This window comes from Syngnathoides biaculeatus, chromosome 5 (genome assembly GCF_019802595.1).
Source record: "Syngnathoides biaculeatus isolate LvHL_M chromosome 5, ASM1980259v1, whole genome shotgun sequence".
NCBI classification, from domain to species: Eukaryota; Metazoa; Chordata; class Actinopteri; order Syngnathiformes; family Syngnathidae; genus Syngnathoides; species Syngnathoides biaculeatus.
In genome coordinates, this window is record NC_084644.1 from 8,252,157 (window position 1) to 8,274,528 (window position 22,372).

General features: G+C 43.1%; 1 protein-coding gene across 3 annotated transcripts in view; it reads left to right on the forward strand.

Annotated features, from left to right (window-relative positions):
- Positions 1-22,372, forward strand: part of agmo (alkylglycerol monooxygenase) — a 55,118-nt gene that overhangs the window by 12,185 nt on the left and 20,561 nt on the right. For 2 of the 3 annotated variants that reach the window (XM_061820017.1, XM_061820018.1), the window contains exons 2-9: positions 2,920-3,050; positions 3,825-3,976; positions 15,490-15,593; positions 15,671-15,766; positions 17,114-17,180; positions 17,274-17,339; positions 18,098-18,177; positions 18,727-18,861. In XM_061820017.1, coding sequence (XP_061676001.1) covers positions 2,920-3,050; positions 3,825-3,976; positions 15,490-15,593; positions 15,671-15,766; positions 17,114-17,180; positions 17,274-17,339; positions 18,098-18,177; positions 18,727-18,861 — 831 coding nt within the window. The remainder of the gene's footprint in view (positions 1-2,919; positions 3,051-3,824; positions 3,977-15,489; positions 15,594-15,670; positions 15,767-17,113; positions 17,181-17,273; positions 17,340-18,097; positions 18,178-18,726; positions 18,862-22,372) is intronic. The other variant, XM_061820016.1, reaches the window with a different exon arrangement.

Here is a 22,372-nt window from a genome sequence, read left to right on the forward strand (position 1 = left end):
AAAAAGCGGTCCAGATCCTGTCGATACTTGCAACCCGGCTTTAGTCTGAAGGCCAATTAATTTTATTTGTACCAAATTGTAACAAATCCTTTGACGGTGTTTTTTTTTCATCAGGAGGTGCGGGGGTAGTACCTTTTTTTTGCTACTTTTCACAGCGAAAAAAAACACCAAACAATTGCAAAAAAAAAAAAAAAAACTTTATTACTCAAGGGAATTGGGACTGACTTTTGACTCGGACGTGTTCGTAACAATCCGGGACCAGATGTTGGAATTTTTGCGCGCGGTGACGACTCCCTGGTCTTGCCGTGCACGCACGCAGACATGCACGCACATGTGCGTTGCCGCTGTGGCGAAGTGTCTGGCAGATAAAATTGAGCGGCGGTAATTAGTTCCATGTTTGACAGAGCTATTAAGATGTCATGACATGTTTTTCGAGAGGGGGGGGGGGCCGTGTCGCGGCATATACCCCGTCAAACAACAAAATGCAGGATGCGCGCAACGCGCTTAAAACGACAACATTCCCATCTTTTTTTGCCCCTGAGTAAAACGCTTTTGATATGCGCCGTAGCAGTATTTTGGATTTCAATCTTCTAAATATATCCATCCATTTTGTTTACCGCGTATCCTCACAAGGGTTGCTGGAGTGCCGGGGCCTATCCCAGCTATTAACGGGCAGGAGGCAGGGTACACCCTGAACTGGTTGCCAGCCGATCGCAGGGCACATCGAGACAAACCGCCGCGCTCGCAATCACACCTTGGGGCAATTTAGAGTGTCCAATTAATGTTGCATTTTTTTGGGATGTGGGAGGAAACCGGAGTGCCCGGAGAAAACCCACGCAGGCATGGGGAAAACATGAAAACTCCACAGGGAGGGCCGGGATTGAACCAGGGTCCTAAGAACTGTGAGGCCAACACTTTCCAGCTGAGCCACCGTACCGCCCCCTTCTAAATATACATTAAAAAAAAAAATCTGAGGTTTTTAGCAGTTGATCTTGTATTTATTTCAGGAACTCGCTAACGTTCAATAGATCTCTGCATTCTCTTCTGACATCTCCATGCAAGACTATTGCGCCGCTTTTAGAGGGAATGAGAGAAGCCGCTTTGATTGGATAGGATTATTAATCAACTACTAGACAAGGTGACTGCTGCAGAAATAGACAAATAATGTCTTCACGATTGTAGATGCACCATACATGATGTAAGAATCATACATTAGAATGTATGGAATATTACATTTCACGTAAATATGGTACAAAAGGGCGGCACGGTGGTTCAGCTGGAAAGCGTTGGTCTCACAGTTCTGAGGTCCCGGGTTCGATCCAAAAAACATACAACATTAAATGGACACTTTAACTTGCCCCTAGGTGTGATTGTGAGTGTTGCTGTTTGTCTCTATGTGCCCTGCGATTGGCTAGCGACCAGTTCAGGGTGTACCCCGCCTCCTGCCTGTTGACAGATGGGATTGGCTCCAGCACTCCCCGCGACCCTCGTGAGGATAAGTTGCAAAGGAGATGGATGCATGGATGGTACAAAAGAGGTGCATACAATAAATGTAATCGACTAAATATACACTGTTGGGCATTTCCAAGGGGGCGGCATGGCTCAGGTTATTGCTTGATCATCTCCCAACCAGAAGGTTGTAGGTGGGATTCTCTGCCCTTGTCACAATGCCAAAGTGCCCTTGAGCAAGCTACTGAACCGCAAGTTGGTCCTGATGCCGCGTTTTCAGTAGGTGAATGACGAGGCACTCAAGCGCTTTGAATACCTTCTAAAGTAGAAAAGCGCCCATTATGTAAATTCCACAATTATTTACCACGTATCATACATTAAAATAGCGGCACGGCGCCTCAGATGGAAAGCGCTGGCCTCACAGTTCTGAGGACCCGGGTTCGATCCCGGACCTGCGCGTGGAGTTTGTATGTTCTCCACTGTGCCTGCGTGTGGGTTTTCTCCGGGCACACTTGTTTCCTCCCACATCCCAAAAAACATGCAACATTAATCGGACACTCTAAATTGCTCCTAGGTGTGATTGTGAGTGCGGCTGTTGATTGTCTCTATGTGCCCTGCGATTGGCTGCCGACCACTTCAGGGCGTACCCTGCCTCCTGCCCGATGACAGCTGCGACCCTTGTGAGGATAAGCGGCTCAAAATCGATGGATGCCATACATTAAAATACAGTAAGGTGGTTGTACAGTAGTTGAATGTAGTTTCCACAACATCATTAGATTTTATTTGTCAAACCATAAACTGTATTTTATAACTGATTTAAAAAAAATGGATGTTAAGTTACTCTATTTAACAAAAAAAGAGGATTTCCTGCATACTCGGACATACTCCGTTCCGTAGGCCGCATCGTTCATAATCTCTGAAGTCAAAGTCAAAGTTCTTGTTGACATATGTCAATGTTATTCATTTTATGTATAATGTATAAAAGCAAGTACTGTAATTTAAAAATTCAGGAAGAGTTTAAAAAGAGCAATAACCAAAAATTATGGTATTTTATGTCTTGCTTGGAGTATTTGTTGATTAAAGGTCAAAGAGAAGATATTGGTACATATGTTAAACAAAATGTAAACATGTAATATCACGTATCACATGTATAGAATATTGAATATGATTTGTGGTACATTAGAGGTGTACAGTATATACTATTAAGTAGGTAATATAATTCATAATATGGTGGGTACTTGTTTTTATTGATCTTTTTTTTGGTACTGTGCTTGTCCACCGAGGGTGCGCCTTGGCGGCTGCTGGGAAGCAAACATCACGGATGACCACACTTGAAAGTTGGCCTTTTTTTTTTTTTTTTCTCAGCCCATCCAAAGCAAACAGCCCCGCTAAAAGCAACACTGGATGTCCTGTTTTTACTCGCTAAAACTTTACTGAGTTGCGATCGTGCGATTTTGCTTGTGTGCGCAGGCCAACCCTTTGTTCCTGGGCCTGGTGGTTCTGGAGATGCTGCTGGGCTCGCTGATGTCGGAAGAGAAACTTTACAACGTCGCCGACGCCGTCGTCTCCGTGTCCTTAGGGATGATCTCGCGACTTCCGCTGTGAGTGCTCACCTGCAGTTTGAATACATTGCAGCCACTGAAATGTGAATAACGTATAGTTCTTTCATTCTTCATAAATAATTTAATATGAATACAAGCAAAATTAATTTTATTCTATTTAATTATTAAAATAGATATAATTTTTTTTAAAAAGTGAACCAATTTATACAATTATCCAATTGTGAAATAAATGTTTTTAAAAAAATATCGTTCAAAAGTGTTTGTTTCCAAAATTGTTTTTATTTTATTTTATTTATTTATTGAAACCAATTTGAAAAATAACAATGAAATAATTTGTGAAATGATTTTTTTTAATGGGACATTTTTAAAGAATAAATTGCCCATTATAATCGTGAATTATTTAATAATGATTGAAGGTTATTGTTGTGCAAAATTCTATAAATATACTTAAAATATGAATAAAATAAATATCAATTCTCATACATAAATGTTTTGGGTGTTTCTTAAGTAATAGTGTGTGTGTGTGTGTGTGTGTGTGTGTGTGTGAATTTAAAGGGGTGTGGCCTCTTGAGTGAAAATATGACCAATTAGTCTCATTAGGAGCATTTAGAAGACGTGTGGCCAGCTCTTTGCAAGTGTTTTCATTTTGTATTTTGCCGCTGTGAGAACTTCGCAATACCTTAACTGCTGCATTTATTTAACCCTTCACATCGTATTTGCAAATTGAATTTGGACTCCCCAGTCACGGTAGCAGTATGCTGTACTTTGTGAATGTGATTCGGCGCTGAATGCGTGCACCGGACCTCCCTCCAGGCTGCTGACGCGAGGTCTGGAGCTGTCGGCCTACGTGTACGTGTGGGAGAACTTCCGGCTTCTGGAGCTCCCCTGGGACTCGGCCTGGACCTGGTGGCTCTCCTTCCTGGCCGTGGATTTTTGCTACTACTGGTTCCACCGTTTCGCTCACGGTACGAGCACTCTCATGCACCCCTGAGCCAGACCGCTGAAAACAAGTACATTTCTAATAAAAATTCCTAAAATTATCCTTAGTCCACACCAGCACAGTTATGTATTTTATTCATTTTCAAATTCATCCTGTGTATCGGATTGCGGTCCCTGTGATTTGACGGCCGTGCACCATCGCACTCGCAAATCTGCACAGTCGAGCATGAAAAATCGCGCGCGTAAAATTTGTTACAAGTAAAAATACATAAATATTGAAAGACGTCGCTTATTTTTTGTAGTTTTGGTCAATGTTCCCTCTAAATTGCGCCACTGCGCAATTCCGCACCTGTTGCACACCCTCGGCGCACATGAAAACCAATCCAGCGTAGTGAACCATACTAAACAGTCTCCTTCTACTTCCTAGTTTATCTGACACCGCCCCCCCCCCTCCGCTCTTAAAGGGGTACACTCATAATTGCAAACAGAACACACACCCGCAACTTCATATCTGCGGGCATGACTGACCACACCCGTACATTTTTCAAATGTGATTGACTGGGACTGTATACCCCAGTTTGACTTTGGACCGCAGACTGAGTGTTTAACACCCCTGGTTTAAGGTGACCCCCGTGTGTCTAATTTTGTTATCTTGTTGTCTGTTTGTGTGCTGGATGAAATATTACTACTATTACTCGCTGGATTACAAGCGCTCTAGAAATTTTAAAGAATTCGGTTCAGTAATTCATGCCGAATTCTGTACACACATACAATTTAATCAATTTGATATGTTCTATTTGTTTTCATTTTTAAAAAATATGTCAACTTGGGACTTGTTTTTGTATTCCTCACTGAATGAGGAATAATGCTCAAAATGGAGGCCTACGCACGATGGGATGCCGTTCCAAGCGAACATTATTTTTCTGGCAGACGTCAGCTGTCTCCCGGGAGTTTTAATGCTTTGAAACATCCCAAAATTCCGTCTGCTTGGAAGCATGATGGCCATAAATCTTCCCGTTTTGCGTGATGGAGAGCGTCCAATAGAAAATTGCAAAAAGTGACGCGGTGCGCCGGGATGCGAGGTCATTATTACCCTGCGTGTAAAACTGCGCTTTCAGCTTCAATTCTTTTATGGGCTCTTCCCCTCTCCGTCGTAAACCACATGAAGGCGGCACTGCGGCGTAATTAAGTGGAAACACTTTGGAGAGGCAGTCAGACGTCCACGCTGATGTCTTCATTACGAAGAGACGTTTCGCGCTAGCCAAACGCGCTAATTTAAGATTCTCCCTTGACGGAAAACTCCGGATTCCAAACCGGGGTCAGACGTTTTGCAACGGCAAACTGGCAAAGTGTTCCGTCATGCTGCTCCCGCTTCCATTTTGGCCACTCGTGGAACTAAACTGGGTCTCTGGATCACTTCCACAGTCAGAATAAATTCATAATAAAATGAGAAAATTGTTGGACTTTTATGTGAATAAAGGGAAATAATGGGGGAAAAAAAAAAATCAATTTTTTTTTTTACCCCAAAAATGTAATATGTTGAGGGAAAAAAAGTAGTAATTCTACAGAAATGAAATCTTTACAAAAATATTGTGAGATTATGAGTTCATTAAAAAAATGAAATGTTTTGTTATGAGGGAAACAAGTGAAAATAAATTAATAATTCAAAAGTTTTCTAAAGAAAAAAATGTACTTAAAAATATTACAAGACTAAGTCAGATTTTGCAAGAAAAAGTCATATTTTGATGGAAATGCAAAGAAATTTTTAATTGAATTTTCAATTTAAATAATTTTCCTTTTCACGAATTGGTGGTGAAGTTTGGACTAAACCGCTACGTATTCACAACTGGTCGGTTCTGACCTTGCAGCTTTCTTTTGGAACTTGTGTCACATTATTCTCTGAAAAACCCCAAAAAATATTTGGTATTTCTATGCTCAGGCCAAAACAGGAAGTTTTTACTTTGTGGTGTCATAGTACCAAGGAACAATGTTGAAGTGAAGTAAGGAGCTTCATTTTGACAAAAGTACTGGTTGGTTGCCATCTTGTGGCATATTGGTGCCAATGAACTATGTTAAAATGTATTGAAGAGCCTCAGCAAGGTAAAAGTGGTCCTTTGCTGCAATCTCGTGGCATTTTGGTGGCAAGGAAAGTGAGTTGAGGAGCTTCGTTGAGACAAAATAAGTACTTTGCTGTCACCTAGTGCCAAGAAACTTCATGAGAGTGAGTTGAGCGGTTTTATTTCGACGAAAGTGTTGCTTTTGAGGCATAGTGGCTCAGCTGGTAAAGCGTTGGCCTCACAGTTCTGAGGTCCTGGGTTCAATCCTGGCCCCGACTGTGTGGAGTTTGCATGTTCTCCTCGTGCCTGCTCGGGTTTTCTCCGGGCACTCCAGTTTCCTCCCACGTCCCCAAAACGTGCAACATTAATTGGACACACTAAATCGCCCATAGGTGTGATTGTGAGTGGGGCTGTTCGTCTCCATGTGCCCTGCGATTGGCCGGCGACCAGTTCAGGGTGTACCCCGCCTCCTGCCCGTTGACAGCTGGAATAGGCTCCAGCATCCCTGCGACCCTCGTGAGGATAAGCGGGTAAGAAAATGGATGGATGAATGTTGCTTTTGAAATTTCTGTCATCCAGATGTCAAGCAACTACGTTGACGTGAGTTGAGGAGTTTCATTTAGACCAAATTCGTACTTTTTGTAGTCATTTGTAAACCTTTTGAGGCGGCATCGACTCCTCCCAGATTTTCATTATTTGAGGCATCGCCCCGACCCGATCGCCACTGATGTAAGCAAGGCATCACTGTAATCTTTTAGAACTGGCTGAAATGAGGTCAACTGAGCTGCGTACCTCCAAAAATTGAACTCGGCGACATATTTTCCACTGGAAGCTAGCACCGCGTCGCCCGTAGCATTGTGAAGCTCCGCTTGTGTTCCTGCGGTATTTTGTCTCTCATTTGGCATGCGGAGGAGCCAGTGGCAACTCCCCGCCTCAAACAGTCTAACCTCCGGGCAAGACGTGACCTTTAGTTAAGCTGCGACCGCATCCATCAAATAACCTGAGGAGGGCACCAAAATAGCAAAGGGAGCGCGGAAGCAGATGGTTTCGGGTGAGCGCGAGGCGGCCCGGGGTCGGACGCGGCCGCATTGTTGACAGGCGCGTTGATGCTGTTTACGCTACGCGTCAGTCTGCAGCCCCACTAATGGCAGCTCTGCGTCTAAATGCGGCGTCGACGGGCGGGCGCAGGCCATTAATCAGACCCTCGGCGTGTCCCGCCTTTGATTATACATGAGATAATAGAGTCGTCTCGCCGGGCCGTGGCGCTTTTAGTGGCCCAAATGGTTCCGAGCGGTCTGGCTAAATGGGCCCACTTACGTCTCTAATGGCTTGTAGTCTCAGCCCAAAGTGACCAGGACAAAGATTGTCAACTTTAAGTTTTTTTTTGTGCCTGGAGAGCGATTTCCTGTGTATTTTGCAGGTCAGTATCCGCAAAATGAGATTTTCGCAGGTTATTTTTGAAAACTATCCTCAATTGGTTTGGTGCCATCTTGTGGCATCTTGGTGCCCACAAACTATGTTGAACTGAATTTAGGACGCGCTTCCTTTAGGCAAAAGTAGTGCTTTGCTGTCATCTCTCAGGACTACAGAAATCCTTTGCTTCTTGTAAAGATTTTTTCTATCCATCCATCTGTCCATCAATCCATTATCTGAACCGCTTAGTTGGAGTACCTGGAGAAAACCCACGCAGCCTTGAGGAGAACACGGAAACACCACACAGGATTTGAATCCCGGTCCTAGGAAATGTTTGTCTCAAGGCACTTAGTGTAGAGAATAAGAGTCATACTCGGGAGTTGTTTTGGGATTTTTTTTTTTTTTTTTTGGTGATGTTTTTGAATTTCCAACGTGCCTTGCTGCGTCCCGCGTGCCCCATCAGCCGCGCAGACAGCAGCAGACAAAAACACGCACTGAGCGCAACTCCCGTGTGGATGTTTTTGTTTCAAGAGCGCTGCCAGGGAAGCTTCAACCTGCCCCCCCCTCCCCTTCATAAATCTTAGCGGTGACGGCGAGTTCCTGCCCTCGGCGCGGGTTCCACCAAAGAACCCCACCCGCGCGCCCCCGACTCAAAGGCCAGGATGTGGGAGTCGCGCTGCGGCAGAAAGCGAGCGAAAAAGGCCTCACGGGACGCACAGATAACATCAACAACATCAGCAGGATTTTGAACGTGCGCCTTACGACTCCTCGGAGCATAGGTGCCAAACTCAAGGCTCAGGGGCTAGACCTGGCCTGCCGTATCATTCACGTGGTCCAGCAGCAGTCAACGTAGTTGTACAATTTTCTTGTGTCAAATTTTCTCAGCAATTGTTCATGAAACTGTTACTCACAAAATAAATAAACCTGTCCAAAAAAAACAAGTCCATTGAACACTCAGTCACGTGCCCGGTTTTGAAAATTCATCCAACACAATAGAAATAATCTGTGGAGTCAAATTATTGTCAATGTTTTTTGTTAACTGAAACAGTACAAAAGCTGTTTTGCCTTTGGAAGTTGAATCTGATAATATGCCCAACATGCTCGGCAAAACAAGTCTTACGAGCGTGGGAATTTAATCATTGCAAACAACCGTGACGTGGAAGGTGTTTGTTTTGGCATGTCCGAGTACATCGTGACAAGAAACAACAAATGACAATGTATTTGCACAATAGTTGTTCTGTTTGTTATGATAATATTTATTATTGCGTCCGATAGGTGAGAATCTGCAGTCGGGACAGCAAATACAATATTTTTGTATAGTTTTATCACTCCCACACGCATCAAACATGTTCAAACTCAGTAAAAGACTTGTTTTAAAGTATTCCTCAGTGCTTGTTGTCACTCTCTTATTGTCAAGAAATGCAGTAGCTCTCTCTCTCTAAATTGTGACTTACCTGGGTATTGTAAAAACAATATCCATCCATTCATCTACCGCTTTTCCGGGTCGGGTCGCGGGGGGGAAGTAGCTTTCAACAGGGATACCCACACTTCCCTTTCGCCCACCACTCCTTCCAGTTCTTCCGGAGCGATCCCGAGGCGTTCCCATGCCAGCCGAGAGACATTGTCTTTCCGGCGTGTCCTGGGTCGTCCTTGGGGTCTCTTTCCGGTGGGGCATGCCCCGGAACACCTCACCGGGCCTCATCTGGCTCCTCTCAATGCGGAGGAGCAGCGGCTCGACACTGAGCCCCTCCCTGATGACCGAGCTTCTCACCCTATCACTCATTTCGGCCGGTTGTATCAGGGATCTTGTTCTTTCGGTCACAAACCGCAGCTCGTGCCCATAGGTGAGGGTAGGAACGCAGATCGACTTATAAATTGAGAGCTTTGCTTTTTGACTTAGCTCCCTCTTTACCACAACGGACCAATACAAAGTCGGCTGGACCGATCCATCTGTCGACCTCCCACTCCATTCTTTCCTCACTCATGAACAAGACCCCAAGATACTTGAACTCCTCTACTTGGGGGAGGATCTCGTCCCTGACCTGGAGAGGGCGCACCACCCTTTTCCGACTGAGGACCACAGTCTCAGATTTGGAGGTGCTGATTCTGATCCCAGCTGCTTCATACTCAGTTCCCCCCAAGACTCCTCGGGACCCTCATCCTCTCACACCTGCCAGGCGTCAATAATGTCAATATCCTAGTTTTCCTCAGGAATTCTTCTAGGTTTCCCCCGTTTCCTACTGATTGGATCTTGGAACTCACTGGCACTTCTAACTACTCGCAACTAGCAACTAAAATCCTACAATATGTATTTTTTAAAAAAAAAATACTTTTTAAAATCCACACTGTATTGTGGTTGTTAAAGTCAAAATGTTATATAGTTATGGAAAACCTGCAGACGATTTTCTCCAAATGTAGTAGAAAACGGCAAATCTGTCCTTCATCCTGGTGTCTAAACTTATTGCCGCCGGTGCCGTAACGGGGATGGTATATTTTCTTTGGGGCCCGTTTTGCTAATTCAGGGAAATGTACGGAATACTACTGGTGTAGTGACGCTGAACAGGTCTGGACCTTTACATCTTTTAATGTCCACCATCGTGTACTTTTAGCCGCATAATGTCGCCGGGCTATTTTTAGCCTTGACAAACCTGCAGTTACTCCACACCACTGAAATGGAATATGGAAAACTGTTTGTGCACGTATTCCATATATTTGATTCCGAGATTCAGGTCCATGAATGAATCTTCGTTGCTCTCACTAGTTGAGTTTATCAACGTTTGCATACAGCTAATAAAGATGTTATGACGGGAACGGTTTCAATTCTTCGATGAATGATATTAAATAAAATTGGTCTTAATGGTAAGTTAGTTTAAAAAGTCAACCTAATAAGAGTTCTGTATAAATTTGGAATGTAATACTTTATAATTGTATACAAGAAAGTAGTTGTTTGTAACAGGCCAAAGTGGGCTTGACCATGAGGTGTGTATTTGGGTCGGTGTGCGTGACGGAGCCGAACGGTGGTGCAGCAGCCCAGTCCGGTCCGGTCTTTGCTCCGTGTTTGGGTTGGCTCGCCGTCTGTGAGGCGTCCAATCCAAACACGGCCATCTACTTCACACCCCATTAGCGCCGTGATTGACAGGACAAACTTCCATTCACACGATTTTAAATCAAGCGCCCCGACTATTAATGCCAGGAGGGCCGTGACGCCGCCTTAGCCTGATGTCATGCTACGAGCATTTTAATGGATTGGGGGGGCGGCGTAGCATATTTATTCAGTGTATCAACTGTTAGTTAGCGTGTCAAGATTTGATCAATTGTCATTGGAAACATTATAGGATGCGGTCTGCTTTTGCGCTTATCTGGTTGCCATCCTGCCGTATGTTAGTATATTGACTTTTAGCATGTTAGCATTAGATGAATTCCTATTTGTAATAATGCTCGACTACAGGGTGTGCTCCGGTTCATCGCTTTTTGTTGTTGTTGTAATATCTTGCTATATGTTAGCATATCAATTGTGAGAATCTTAGTATTTGGTCAGTTCTCATTTGGAATTGTGCGAAACGAGAGGGATCATCATCAGCTAGCATACCAACTGTTAGTATTTTAGTATTCAATCAATTCTGATTTGGATTTGTGCCTGACCAAATGACACCATCTGAAAACATGCTATTTGTTCTCAGATTGATATTTTGCACAACAGAAAATATGGGTACATACATGGTTGGTAGATTATGAGTATTTTACGTATCTTTGGTGACCTTAACTTTAGAGAAGTTGTCCATTAAAGGTCAAGTGTCATGAAATAGATGATTTTTAGTATGTTATTAATGGAAAAAACAGCAGCCGCTATGGACCCATCTGTTTTTTTCACCACAAAACATGATTTTGACCTATATGCCTTTTTGTAACTCCCGCCATGAAAATTCTGGGATTTGTTTTCGAGAAGAAGGAGGAAGTGAAGTACAGGGCAGTAGTGCACTCAAGCGGTCTCGTTTGTTTATACCAGTTTTACCTGCTGTAAGGTAGCTCGTTGTTTCTTCGTGTTAGCCAAAGTTCCGGCCCGGTGTATTGCTGGATATTGCTCGAACACTCGGGAGGACGGATTCACTCTTCATACTTTTCCAAAAGATCCGGTTCGTCGTGAAAAAGGGATTGGACAGGTCCAAAGGATGAGAGCTTCGTGGGTTCTAATCACAGGTAGGGGTGTATACAGCTACTAAAAAAAATAATAGTTTGGGGGCGGGGGAGGCACGTAATCCTCTCAGAATTTAACAAAGGCCTCCGCCACTGGCCTTGTCGACAAGGCCGAGCTGGCCTCGTGGATCGCCACTGGCCTTGTCGACAAGGCTGAGGTGGCCTTGTGGATCGCGCCGGCCTTGTCAACACACCTTCGCTGGGGTGGCTCGTCGTGGCGCGAAGTAGCGGTGGCTCATCTCCTCCACGGAGGTGGATCGGACGGGGAAGCGGTTTGGCCGCGATCCGCATATCATCTAAATATGGCTTGACACGATAGGGTAATATTGCCCCGGTCACTTCACTCGGCTGTGAGATGTTCTCTTCTTTGAAAAGAGCTTCCGTGTCTGAAGTGGCGCGTTCGTCTTCCATAGGAGGGGCCACGCCGTGTTTTCAATGGCGAATGTCCGGTGTGACGTCACGGACAGAAGATCCAGCCAATATGGCTACCACTTGAATGTCGAATGAGACTTCTGCAACTTTGCGCATGGATGACATGCTCTCTGCTCATATATATTTTTTCGCATGGACATTGAGGTGAATAATGTTATCTGTATTTTTCATTACAATATCTATTTTAGAATGTTTATAGGCATAACACTTGGGCTTTAAGGCACTAGAGGTTTTTGGGAGAGCTCACTACGGCTCCATATGTGCTGGCTCTTAACATTTTGACTGTTAGAATTATATTTTCGATTTTGTCTTGGGTCATAGTTATTAAAGTCGTACAAGACAAGACCAGCTCCCAACAACAGCCAGCAGGCTGTTAATGTCCTCCATATAAAGCCTAGCAAATGTTCCGAGGATGTTTCTGGAAACCGTTGCGCGTGTGATGGGCCCGGTGTTTTCTTTTTTGCTGCTTTTCACCGTTTTAAGAGCTCTTCCCTCCTGAACGGCGCCTGCCAAACTATGCGGTGTCCCGTGGAGTTCAGAGATGAGGACATGGGCTTTCTCAGCGAAGCCTAGCGCTTCCCACTTCCCAGCGGTGACAAGGAGCATCAATCTTAGCGCCGCCGCGCCGCTGGACCTTGCCAAGCTACATTACCGTTGCATGAAAAGGAAAAGAGGGGGAAAAAAAAAGACTGCGGTGTTGGAACAAAGCATGAACATAAACACTTTATACTTTTTACTCAGCAACAAGTACCTAATGATAGATCGGCGCCGCATTCGGGACTTGTTGAAATTAGCACTCAGCGGCTTTGCTTTCTGTTGTTTTGTTTAGTGGGGGGAACCAGAAAAACTGGATCTCATCTGGGTTAAGTCAGTAAGGTTAACTAAGTACCGTAAATATATCTTTGGACAAAATGAAGGAAAAAAACATCACAAAAAAGTTTTAAAGTGATATAACAGATATTTAATTGGAATGACGAATCATGATAACAATAAAATAATGATCAAGTTTGAGCGATTTAGCTAATCTTGCTAAATTTTTCAACCCGATAAAAAACAGTTCATCGACATTGTTGTTCTCGTCTTTTAACGACCCAAATGTGTGATGACCGTGCACTGCGCATATGTGGACTACGAGGTGGGGAGGAAAAAAAAACTCCATTTGGTGGTCCAAACAGTTCTTGGGAGTGCACCTTGTCCACAGCTGTCTTTTCCAGAGAGAAACACTTTCAGCATTTGGACGCCTGGGAGTGGTCCATATCTTTTCACGTCCCCGCTCTGCTCCATCTTGTTTCGTCTTAATCCCTACGCCGCCATTTGTGCTCGGAGTGTGTCAGTTAACCCCCCCCCCCCACCCCCCAAGACTCCTCGGGACCCTCATCCTCTCACACCTGCCAGCCCCAAGCAATAATCCCAATATCCTACTTTTCCTGAGGAATTCTTCTAGGTTTCCCCCCGTTCCCTACTGATTGGATCTTGGAACGCACTTGTACTTCTCAACAACGTGTTTGTTCAGGTGCGGGAGACCCCCGACCCCTCGCCTTTACGACTGTCAACCACTATACTGTTCACAAGTTTTAGAAGAATGTGATTGAGCACGTGAAATCATATACGCCGTAAATCACATTATCGTACCTGAGAAGAATTTCCAGATGAGCTGAAAATGACTTCATAAAACTGTTTAAAATTGGGCTCAGTCCTGCAATTAAACTAGGAATCACCACTTCTGTGTGAAATAACGATAAAGTTGCGCTTTATGATATTTTCGGAAGGTGCCAAAATGCTCCCGGGTCCACGAGGTGGTCCGGAAATCTACAAGTGAACTGGCTTGTTCCCTTTGTGCGTTAAAATGAAGTGTAACGCTGATACGAGTGTCACAAAACAGCGGAGGGATGATAACTAGTGCTGGGATGACGTGTTGCCAGATTGAGATACTTTCCATTCTTTGAATTAGTTTTGGACAACGGACCTTAGACTTTTTTTTTTTTTTTTTAATAAAAAGACAAGCAAGCAGATCTGCATAGCAGTTTAGTAACATTCCCAACCGGTCTTGTGCTCGAGACCAATATCAAAACCACATTTTTGAGGTCTTGGTCCGGTCTCGTACGACCACTCCAAAAAAAATCTTGGTTTTGTCTCAGTCTTGGACTGGCCGAAGTTTGGATTTTTTTCTCTCAAGAGAATCACTGCTCTGCTTTTCTTCAATTTTGTCAATGCTAAATACCTTTTGATACATGTGTTATTGATATCGCCGTGATGACTGCAACTTTTCTGTAGTTGTCTGTCACACGTACGCACGCACAATGCGTGAAACATCCAAGAGTTACTGTATAATGTTGTGAAACTCAACAGTGAGTTCTGGTTAGTTATCATCTTGAATAGCATCTTCATCCATCCATCCACCCATTTTCTTAGCCGCTTATCCTCACAAGAGTCGTGGGGAGTGCTGGAGCATATCTCGGCTGTTAACGGGCAGGAGGTGGGGTACACCCTGAACTGGTCGCCAGCCAATCGCAGGCCACATAGAAACAAACAACCACACTCACAATAACACCTACGGGCAATTTAGAGTGTCCAATTACCGTAATTCCCGGCCTATACAGCACATCTGATTATAAGCCTCACCCAGTACATTTGTAAAGGAAATGCCATTTGGTACATACAGTACATACGCCGCAGCTCCATAAAAGCTGCAAGTGCCCACATTGAAACCCACATTGAAACACGGGATATTTACAATGAAAGACGCTACACAGAGAGTTTAACACTAACGCCCCTGCACTAATGTTAACACTAACTCTAGCGCCGCCGTGCTAACAGGGCCGGTCAAGAAAAAAAACATACCAGTAAAAATCACTGAGATACGGCAGTAGCATGCTTGCGCAGTGGTAACCTGGCCGGACCGGTAAAAGTCACTTCCTCGGCACATGTATTCCACCGGTCTCACGCTTACCTTTTCCGCTCGACTGCCGAAAGTCGTGGCTTATAGGCCAGAAATTACGGTACTTTAATGAGTTGTGCATTTTTCCACAAATTACCCGCATAAACTGCAGGGTTGAAACTGGAGTACCCGGAGAAAACCCACGCAGGCATGGGGAGAACATGCAAACTCCACACAGGCGGGTCCGGGATCGAACCCGGGACCTCAAAACTGTGAGGCCAACGCTTTCCAGCTGAACCACTGTTCCGCCCTTACTAAACATTTCATTGTAATTTTATAGTAATGTGAACATTTTGGACTTGTCAGTTTTTGAAGAAAATTATTTTGTCAAAGTGGTCTGGATTTGGCTGTTAAATTATACAAACTTAGAATCTCCTAAATAAAAATGACTAACCTACTGCTGCTAACCACAAATAAAAAGATCTCGTTTTACTAAAACCTCCTCGTGTGTTTGAACTCTCGACATGTCTTATTTAAAATGATTGTGTGTGTCATGTTTATATAGAGGTGGCCATCCTGTGGGCGGCCCACCAGGTCCACCACAGTTCCGAGTACTACAACTTCAGCACGGCCCTGCGGCAGCCGCTCACCCAACAGCTGACGTCGTGGGTACGTTCCTGTTGCCGCACGCCCCCTTCCAAATGTCATAAAAGACCATTATGAATCATATTTCCCGTCGTGTTCAGATATTTTACGTGCCCATGGCCTTGGCCGTGCCACCGTCTGCCTTCGCTGTCCACATCCAACTCAATCTCCTCTTCCAATTCTGGCTGCACACAGAGGTAAAGAAACCTCACACGTCAACGTTACACGAAAATATTGCTTCTTATCTGATATGTGCGTTTCTTCCCTGTCTGTGCTTTCAATATTAAAAAAGAAATAGTAAAAATAGAGTAATATTAAATATTCCAAACAGAAGCAAAGGGATGATAAGCATCAATGTTTTTTTACGATCTTTCCTGGGAATGAATGGATTTGGAACCCCCCCTTTCCAAACTTTTTAGTGCACTATTAGCCAAAGCGCTCGTAATAGATGCTATATTCTCAAGGCGTGTAATTCCTGCCTCCTTTATGGTCTTTTTTTTTTTTTTTTAATTTTTATGGATCCTGCCGTGCAGCCGAAGCGAAGTGGTGACGAAGATCGTTTTTTAATCGAACACAAAAACAGCCTGACGTGCTATTACGTGGAAAATTAATGAACAAATAATGGGAAAATATGAAATTTGCCCACACCTTGGTTTATGTGGCTTTTTCGCGTTCATATGTTGGGAGCTAGTAAGAGTTGTTTTTTTTTTTTTTGCCCACAATGGTGGATTCAAGCCAAAATAGACGACTTTGTGTTCAATTACAGGCTGCGTCTTTGAGATTTTTGTGTGTGTCTTTTACATTCTACCACATTTGTATCGATAGGTTAAACTTGTATTTGTGGCTGATTTTTCATTTTTCAACATCTGCATGACAGTTGATCCATGTTGAACCAAAATGGTGGGTCATTCAGAATTTTGTTACGATTACTCTGACAGGTATACAATCAATTTTATGTCAATCGATGAAACCGATGTCAGGGGCTGATTTTATTATTATTTTTCCCAGAATCCTCAACAACAACGATGAAATTAAGCTACGCTCTTCCCAAAATGGCTGTTTCAAGCCAAAATGGCCTCCTGTTCAATTTCGGGCATGGGGAATTGATACTTTTTCTTATTTCATACACGTCTACTCAATTTCATGTTGATTGGTGAAACTGGTTATCTATTATCTGAGCTGCTTATCCTCACAAAGGTCGTAGGAATGCTAGGCCCCATCCCAGCTGTCTTCAGGTGTCCTGAAGTTGTTGCCAATCATGTGCTGGGCACAGAGAAACAAACAACTATTCACAATCAGACCTAAGGACAATTTAGAGTCTAAAATTAATGCATGTTTTTGGGATGTGGGAGGAAATCAGAGTGCCCGGAGAAAACCCACACAGGGACTGGGAGAACATGCAAACTTCACAAAGGGGAGGCCGGGATTTCAACCCCGGTCCTCAGAACAGTGAGGCAAGACGGTCTAACAAGTCACTCTGGTTTGCCGCTGATGAAACTGCCAAAATGCAGAACACGACAACAACGCCTTCACTTTTCTTTCAGGTAATCCGAGACCTGGGACCTCTAGAATGGATCTTCAATACTCCCAAGCATCACAGAGTTCACCACGGTGAAGATTGTTCTTTTCCTCTTTTTGCTTCAATTTTCATTGTATTTTGATTATTGTCATGTTAGGCCACGTGTTTGTTAACATTTTCAACAGGAAGGAACGAATACTGCCTTGACAAGAACTACGGAGGGATTCTGATCATATGGGATCGATTGTTTGGTAAACAAATACTTTAAAGGCTCATGCTAACGCTACAGTCTTCTTTTCGTTTCGGCTTGTCCCGTTTGAGGTCTCCAAAGTGTGTCATCCTTTTCCATGTTAGCCTTTCTTCCGCATCTTCTTCTCTAATGCCAACTGTCCTCATATCTTCCCTCGCTACACTTTTTGGTTATGCTCCGTCTCTCTTGCCTGGCACCTCCATCTTCATCATCATCCTTCCGTCATACTCGCATAATCTGGACATGCTCAAATCATCAAAGTTTTCTCTCTCTCACTCTCTTTTCAAAATTAACTGGTCCTCTGATGATTTTATCTATCATCCCATCCAACCTGGTCACCCTGAAAAAAGAACATCAACTTCTTCATTTTTGCCACCTCCAGGGCTAACCTGACGCTCACATTTTTGGCTAACACAGATAATTTTTACCTTTTTTTCAATTGGTTTTAGCATAAAAGGGAATTGATCTCCATGGTAAAGTTATACTGGATAATGTTTGTAATGTTTACATATTGGTATTGCTTTTAGCATCAACTGCAGAGTAAAAAAGGCAATGGGAGTAGGCCCAAGCTACTTTTATAGAGCATAATAGTTTCAATTGTTATTTTATATGAACAGTTATATACTGTGAAAGTGACTGAAGAAGAGTCGTGCAAATAGTAGTACGGCAAAGACTTCAAATTCTTGCATTTTGTTTTGCACGTAGATGTAAAAGAATACTTGTGATTATACTAATTGTGGTCTTTTTTTTTTTCAAAAGGTACATTCTCTGGAGAAAAGGAGAAGGTGGTGTACGGCTTGGTCTTTCCCGGCAACTCCTTTGAAATCATGTCAAGTCAGGTGATTACTGCGCTTGCTAACAAATTCACGCGGGCGCTAGCTGTCACAACCGCTAGCCTCTTTGCTAACACACACACGCTCGCTAGCATTCAAGCGTTTTGAAAAAATAACAAATAGGGAAGTTGGGTCTGGCTATTTGGATCTTCCGACCCAGAATCTAAAACTGCACGGTTACGTTACCTTAGCGAGCTATGTAGGTTTTTTATGTTTCCCCAAGTTATGTTTTCATGACATCATTTCTGTGTATTGCCTCGTCCTTTTAACACCGCAGACTACACTTGACAAAGTGACATCAATAGAGTAATATTTGTGTTTCAAAAAGGAACTTGTCTGAGAGATCTTCTGTAATTACTACCAAATTTGAACCGCATATCATAACCAGATGGGGCCAAAGAAATTATAATAGTTTTTGTCAGCGGGAGAACTTTGATGCCCCGCCATAAATCATAAACACGATGCAAGTGTGGAGAGACCAAACATCTAATTGCTTTTTTTTCCCCCGTAAATAGTATTGTGACTGTGCTTTTGTGCTTCATCTTCTTTTTCTAGTTCCACTACTATTTGTCCTTGTGGAGGAGATCAACCACCTACTCGAGCCTCGGCGACAAAGTGTCCACTTTTGTCAACGGTCCCAGCTGGATCCCCGGAACTCCCCGGCTGGGCAACCACGATCACGTTCCCGAGGTGGGTGCGGGACTCTGTCGTGATCATTTTAAAAGGAGAATTCCTCACCGCCGGAGTCTCAGGCAACTTTTACCAGAAACGGCCACATCAAATAAAAGCCGAAAAGCCATTGTAGACGCAACGGAGCACAATACGTTCATTTTCACCGTCTCCGGGATTAAAACCACATGAAGTCTCAGTGGAAATGTGCCGTGGAACGAGCCGGCGGTTAGCTTTGAAATAACGTTGGTGGTGGCACATATTTAGTTCCCCCATGCGTGACACTTGTGGGGGGGAAAAAAAAAAGTTTACGATTCAATCGGCCCCTTAAAGGCAGTTTTGGAAGTCAAACACCATGAAAGGTGTCTCGCTGAGGGCGAAGGCTCACCAGATGAAGCTCGACCCCGACGTACCAGCAGGCTTGTCGAGGAGGAGGACCAGAGAGACGGCTGGCGATTCAGGGAAACCTTTCGCTAGTCTGTGACTGGTCTTTTATTTTTTTTTCTATCCACTTTCTTTTTGGTTCCAAATGACAGAAAGGGGTCGAATGACTCAGCAAATTCCACAAGATGGACTCACGTCTTCCAGTAAAAACAAAACAGAAGAAAAAAAATATCCAGATGACCTCATGAGCTCATTTTTATCCCAATGGAACCTTTAAAAAAAAAAAAAAATCCATTGTGCAATGATATTTGTGCTAAAAATTTTTAAGTACAATGAGATGGACGGAGCTGACGGATAGCAAAAACTGCACGAACTGACACCTCACCAAAAAGATTAGAATTCCCTTTGAGGACACAACAATGCGGCAAAGTGCTACTTTAGTCTACACGAAGGTAGTCAATTCACTTCAACTTAGTTCCTTTGCACCAACATGTCACAAGAAAGCAATAAACACAAGCGCAAAAAACAGCATGTATTGAAAGTGACATTTTTCATTGAGTGGCACCTTAAAAAAAGGTGTTTTGGAAAACTGATTAATGGAAGTTGAATTGTAAACATGAAATATAAATCTCCACATTTTGCTTGTGTTTTTTTTTTTTGATCAATTCAATCATCCCTTAAACTCGCCTTGTGAATGCAAAAGATTACAGCATATTGAATTAGATTGCAACATTAAATCAGAATGCACAAACTGTTCAATGCTTCATAATCAATTTAATGTTCTATCTATCTACAATGAAGAAAATAAGTATTTGAACACCCTGCTATATTGCAACTTCTCCCGCTTCACAATGTATGATTTTTATAATGATTTATTTGTGTGATACAGCTGCAAATAAGTATTTGAACACCTGAGAAAACCAATGTTAATATTTGGTACAGTGCCCTTTGTTTGCAATTACAGAGGTCAAACGTTTCCTGTCGTTGTTCACCAGGTTTGCACACACTGCAGGATGGATTTTGACCCACTCCTCCACACAGATACACACAGCAGGGTGTTCAAATACTTATTTTCTTTACTCTATCTATCTATCTATCTATCTATCTATCTATCTATCTATCTATCTATCTATCTATCTATCTATCTATCTATCTATCTATCTATCTATCTATCTATCTATCTATCTATCTATCTATCTATCTATCTATCTATCTACCTATCTGCATGTGTGTGTGTGTGTGTGTGTGTGTGTGTGTGTGTGTGTTTTCAAAAGAAAAAATACCGTAAATACAGTTGCCATCCTTTTGAAGATTGCCTTTGTCATTTAAACAAAACAAACGAAAAACAAATGCAGCCGCCGTGTTCGTCGGAAGCGGTCTTTCTTTGCAAATTCTCCTCTTCCATGCCAGGAATAACCTTCCAAGACAACTCTTGGCATTTTCCAATGTTTATTACTGCAGTGTAGAACAATATTGGCGCAACAGAGGTTCCCTTAATGATTTTGACATATTGTATATTTTTCGTATGGCACAGATAAGCGATGGCTTTGCGTGTGCTCCATTAGGAGTTGGAAAATGTACTTTGCCCTGCTCTCGACATCATTCAAGTTGAGATGGAAATAGGATTAGAACCATCACACTTCAAAAAAGGAATTATTTTTATTATGCTCAAACTCTTCAGGGTGACAGTTTAAATTTGCACGTCATGAGAACCCCTCCCCCCTCCCCGCGCTACCTACCAGGAGTGTGGTTTTGGCATATTTTTTACTTAGTAACATAAAATTAGGAGAAATGGCTATCATGAGTAGACCCACAAAAAGAGGCCATGCCCCAAAATGCACCTGAAGTCAACCATTTTAGTTTGAAGGAGCCATTTTAGGGTCAATTTGACCGTCTCTACTGAAACTCCACTCAAAGATTTACTTGAAAATGTATTCACAATTGCTACGAAATTTGAAGCATGTAAATTGCCAAATGTGGGATGCTAAATTGTGAAGAAATGTGTTTTTATCCTTCTGTGTAGGGGTTAGATGACAGGTCATAAAACACGACCCTAAAATAACTCAACCACAAGAATAGTAGCGCCTTCCAGAATTCAAAATAAAATTCAGCCCCCGATTCCTGTTTAATATAGGAACACAAAATTTGGCGTGCGTTTTTATCACGAGTAGATCCACAAGAGGGTCTCAAGACGCCATGCCCTAAAATGGACAGGAAGTCAGCCATTTTGGTTTCAAGTGCCCATTTTAGGACCATATTGGCAATGGACCTTTCCGATGGCGATCTTAAGTTCCGCCCCCTTAGCCATGTCCCGCAAGCTTACAAAATGGCGATTGAACAGAATATGTTTGAAGTCGATTCTCTACCGCGTATTCCAGATAATATTGGGGTATTTTTTTTTTGCCAAATGTGTCAGACTTATCCAAGAGAGTTCCACAGAGAGGTCTCAGCTATTTCTCGCAAGGACATCTAGTTTTAGGTGCGGTCCATCGTAGACACTTGGTCAACTGTGTTTTAGGCTTTGGAAAATGAATCAAGCGGCCCCCTTGTAACCTAGCAGGATATCTTTCATCAGAATTGCACGTTCCCCAAGGGGATCTGACGAGCATTTTCTTCATAACATTAACTTTTCCAAGCTCACACTACTGACAACCAGCATTGCTTGTGGTACAATATGGCGGCAGGGGAGTGTCAAGCCAGGGGTTAAGACAATGCGGCTATCTGATTGGCTATTATTGTACGAGTGATTGAGAGGTCGGACAGGTCTATTTCCTGGGGTCTTTCAAAGACAAACTCACCCTAGAGATTTTGTCCAATTTTTACAAAATTTGAACCACGTGGACGAGACAAATGGATGACGCCAAACTCACAAACATTAAATTTTTGGTATCGCGTTTGAGACAAAGAATGGGGTGTTTGATTATTTGCAATATTTTGGAGCCAAGTTTGGTAGCCAGAAAAATCAGCCCCTCAAGTCACTTTCACTCAGTAATGTTTAGTCGACATGTCTACCCTGAGTACAACCACAAAAAAAAGTCTCCAGAAGCTAGAAGTTTGGAAACAGACAGGAAGTCTGCCATTTTGGTTTGAAATGATCGTTTTCGTCTCTATTGGCTCAGGAGCGGCCAAGCGTCTTAAAACAACGCAT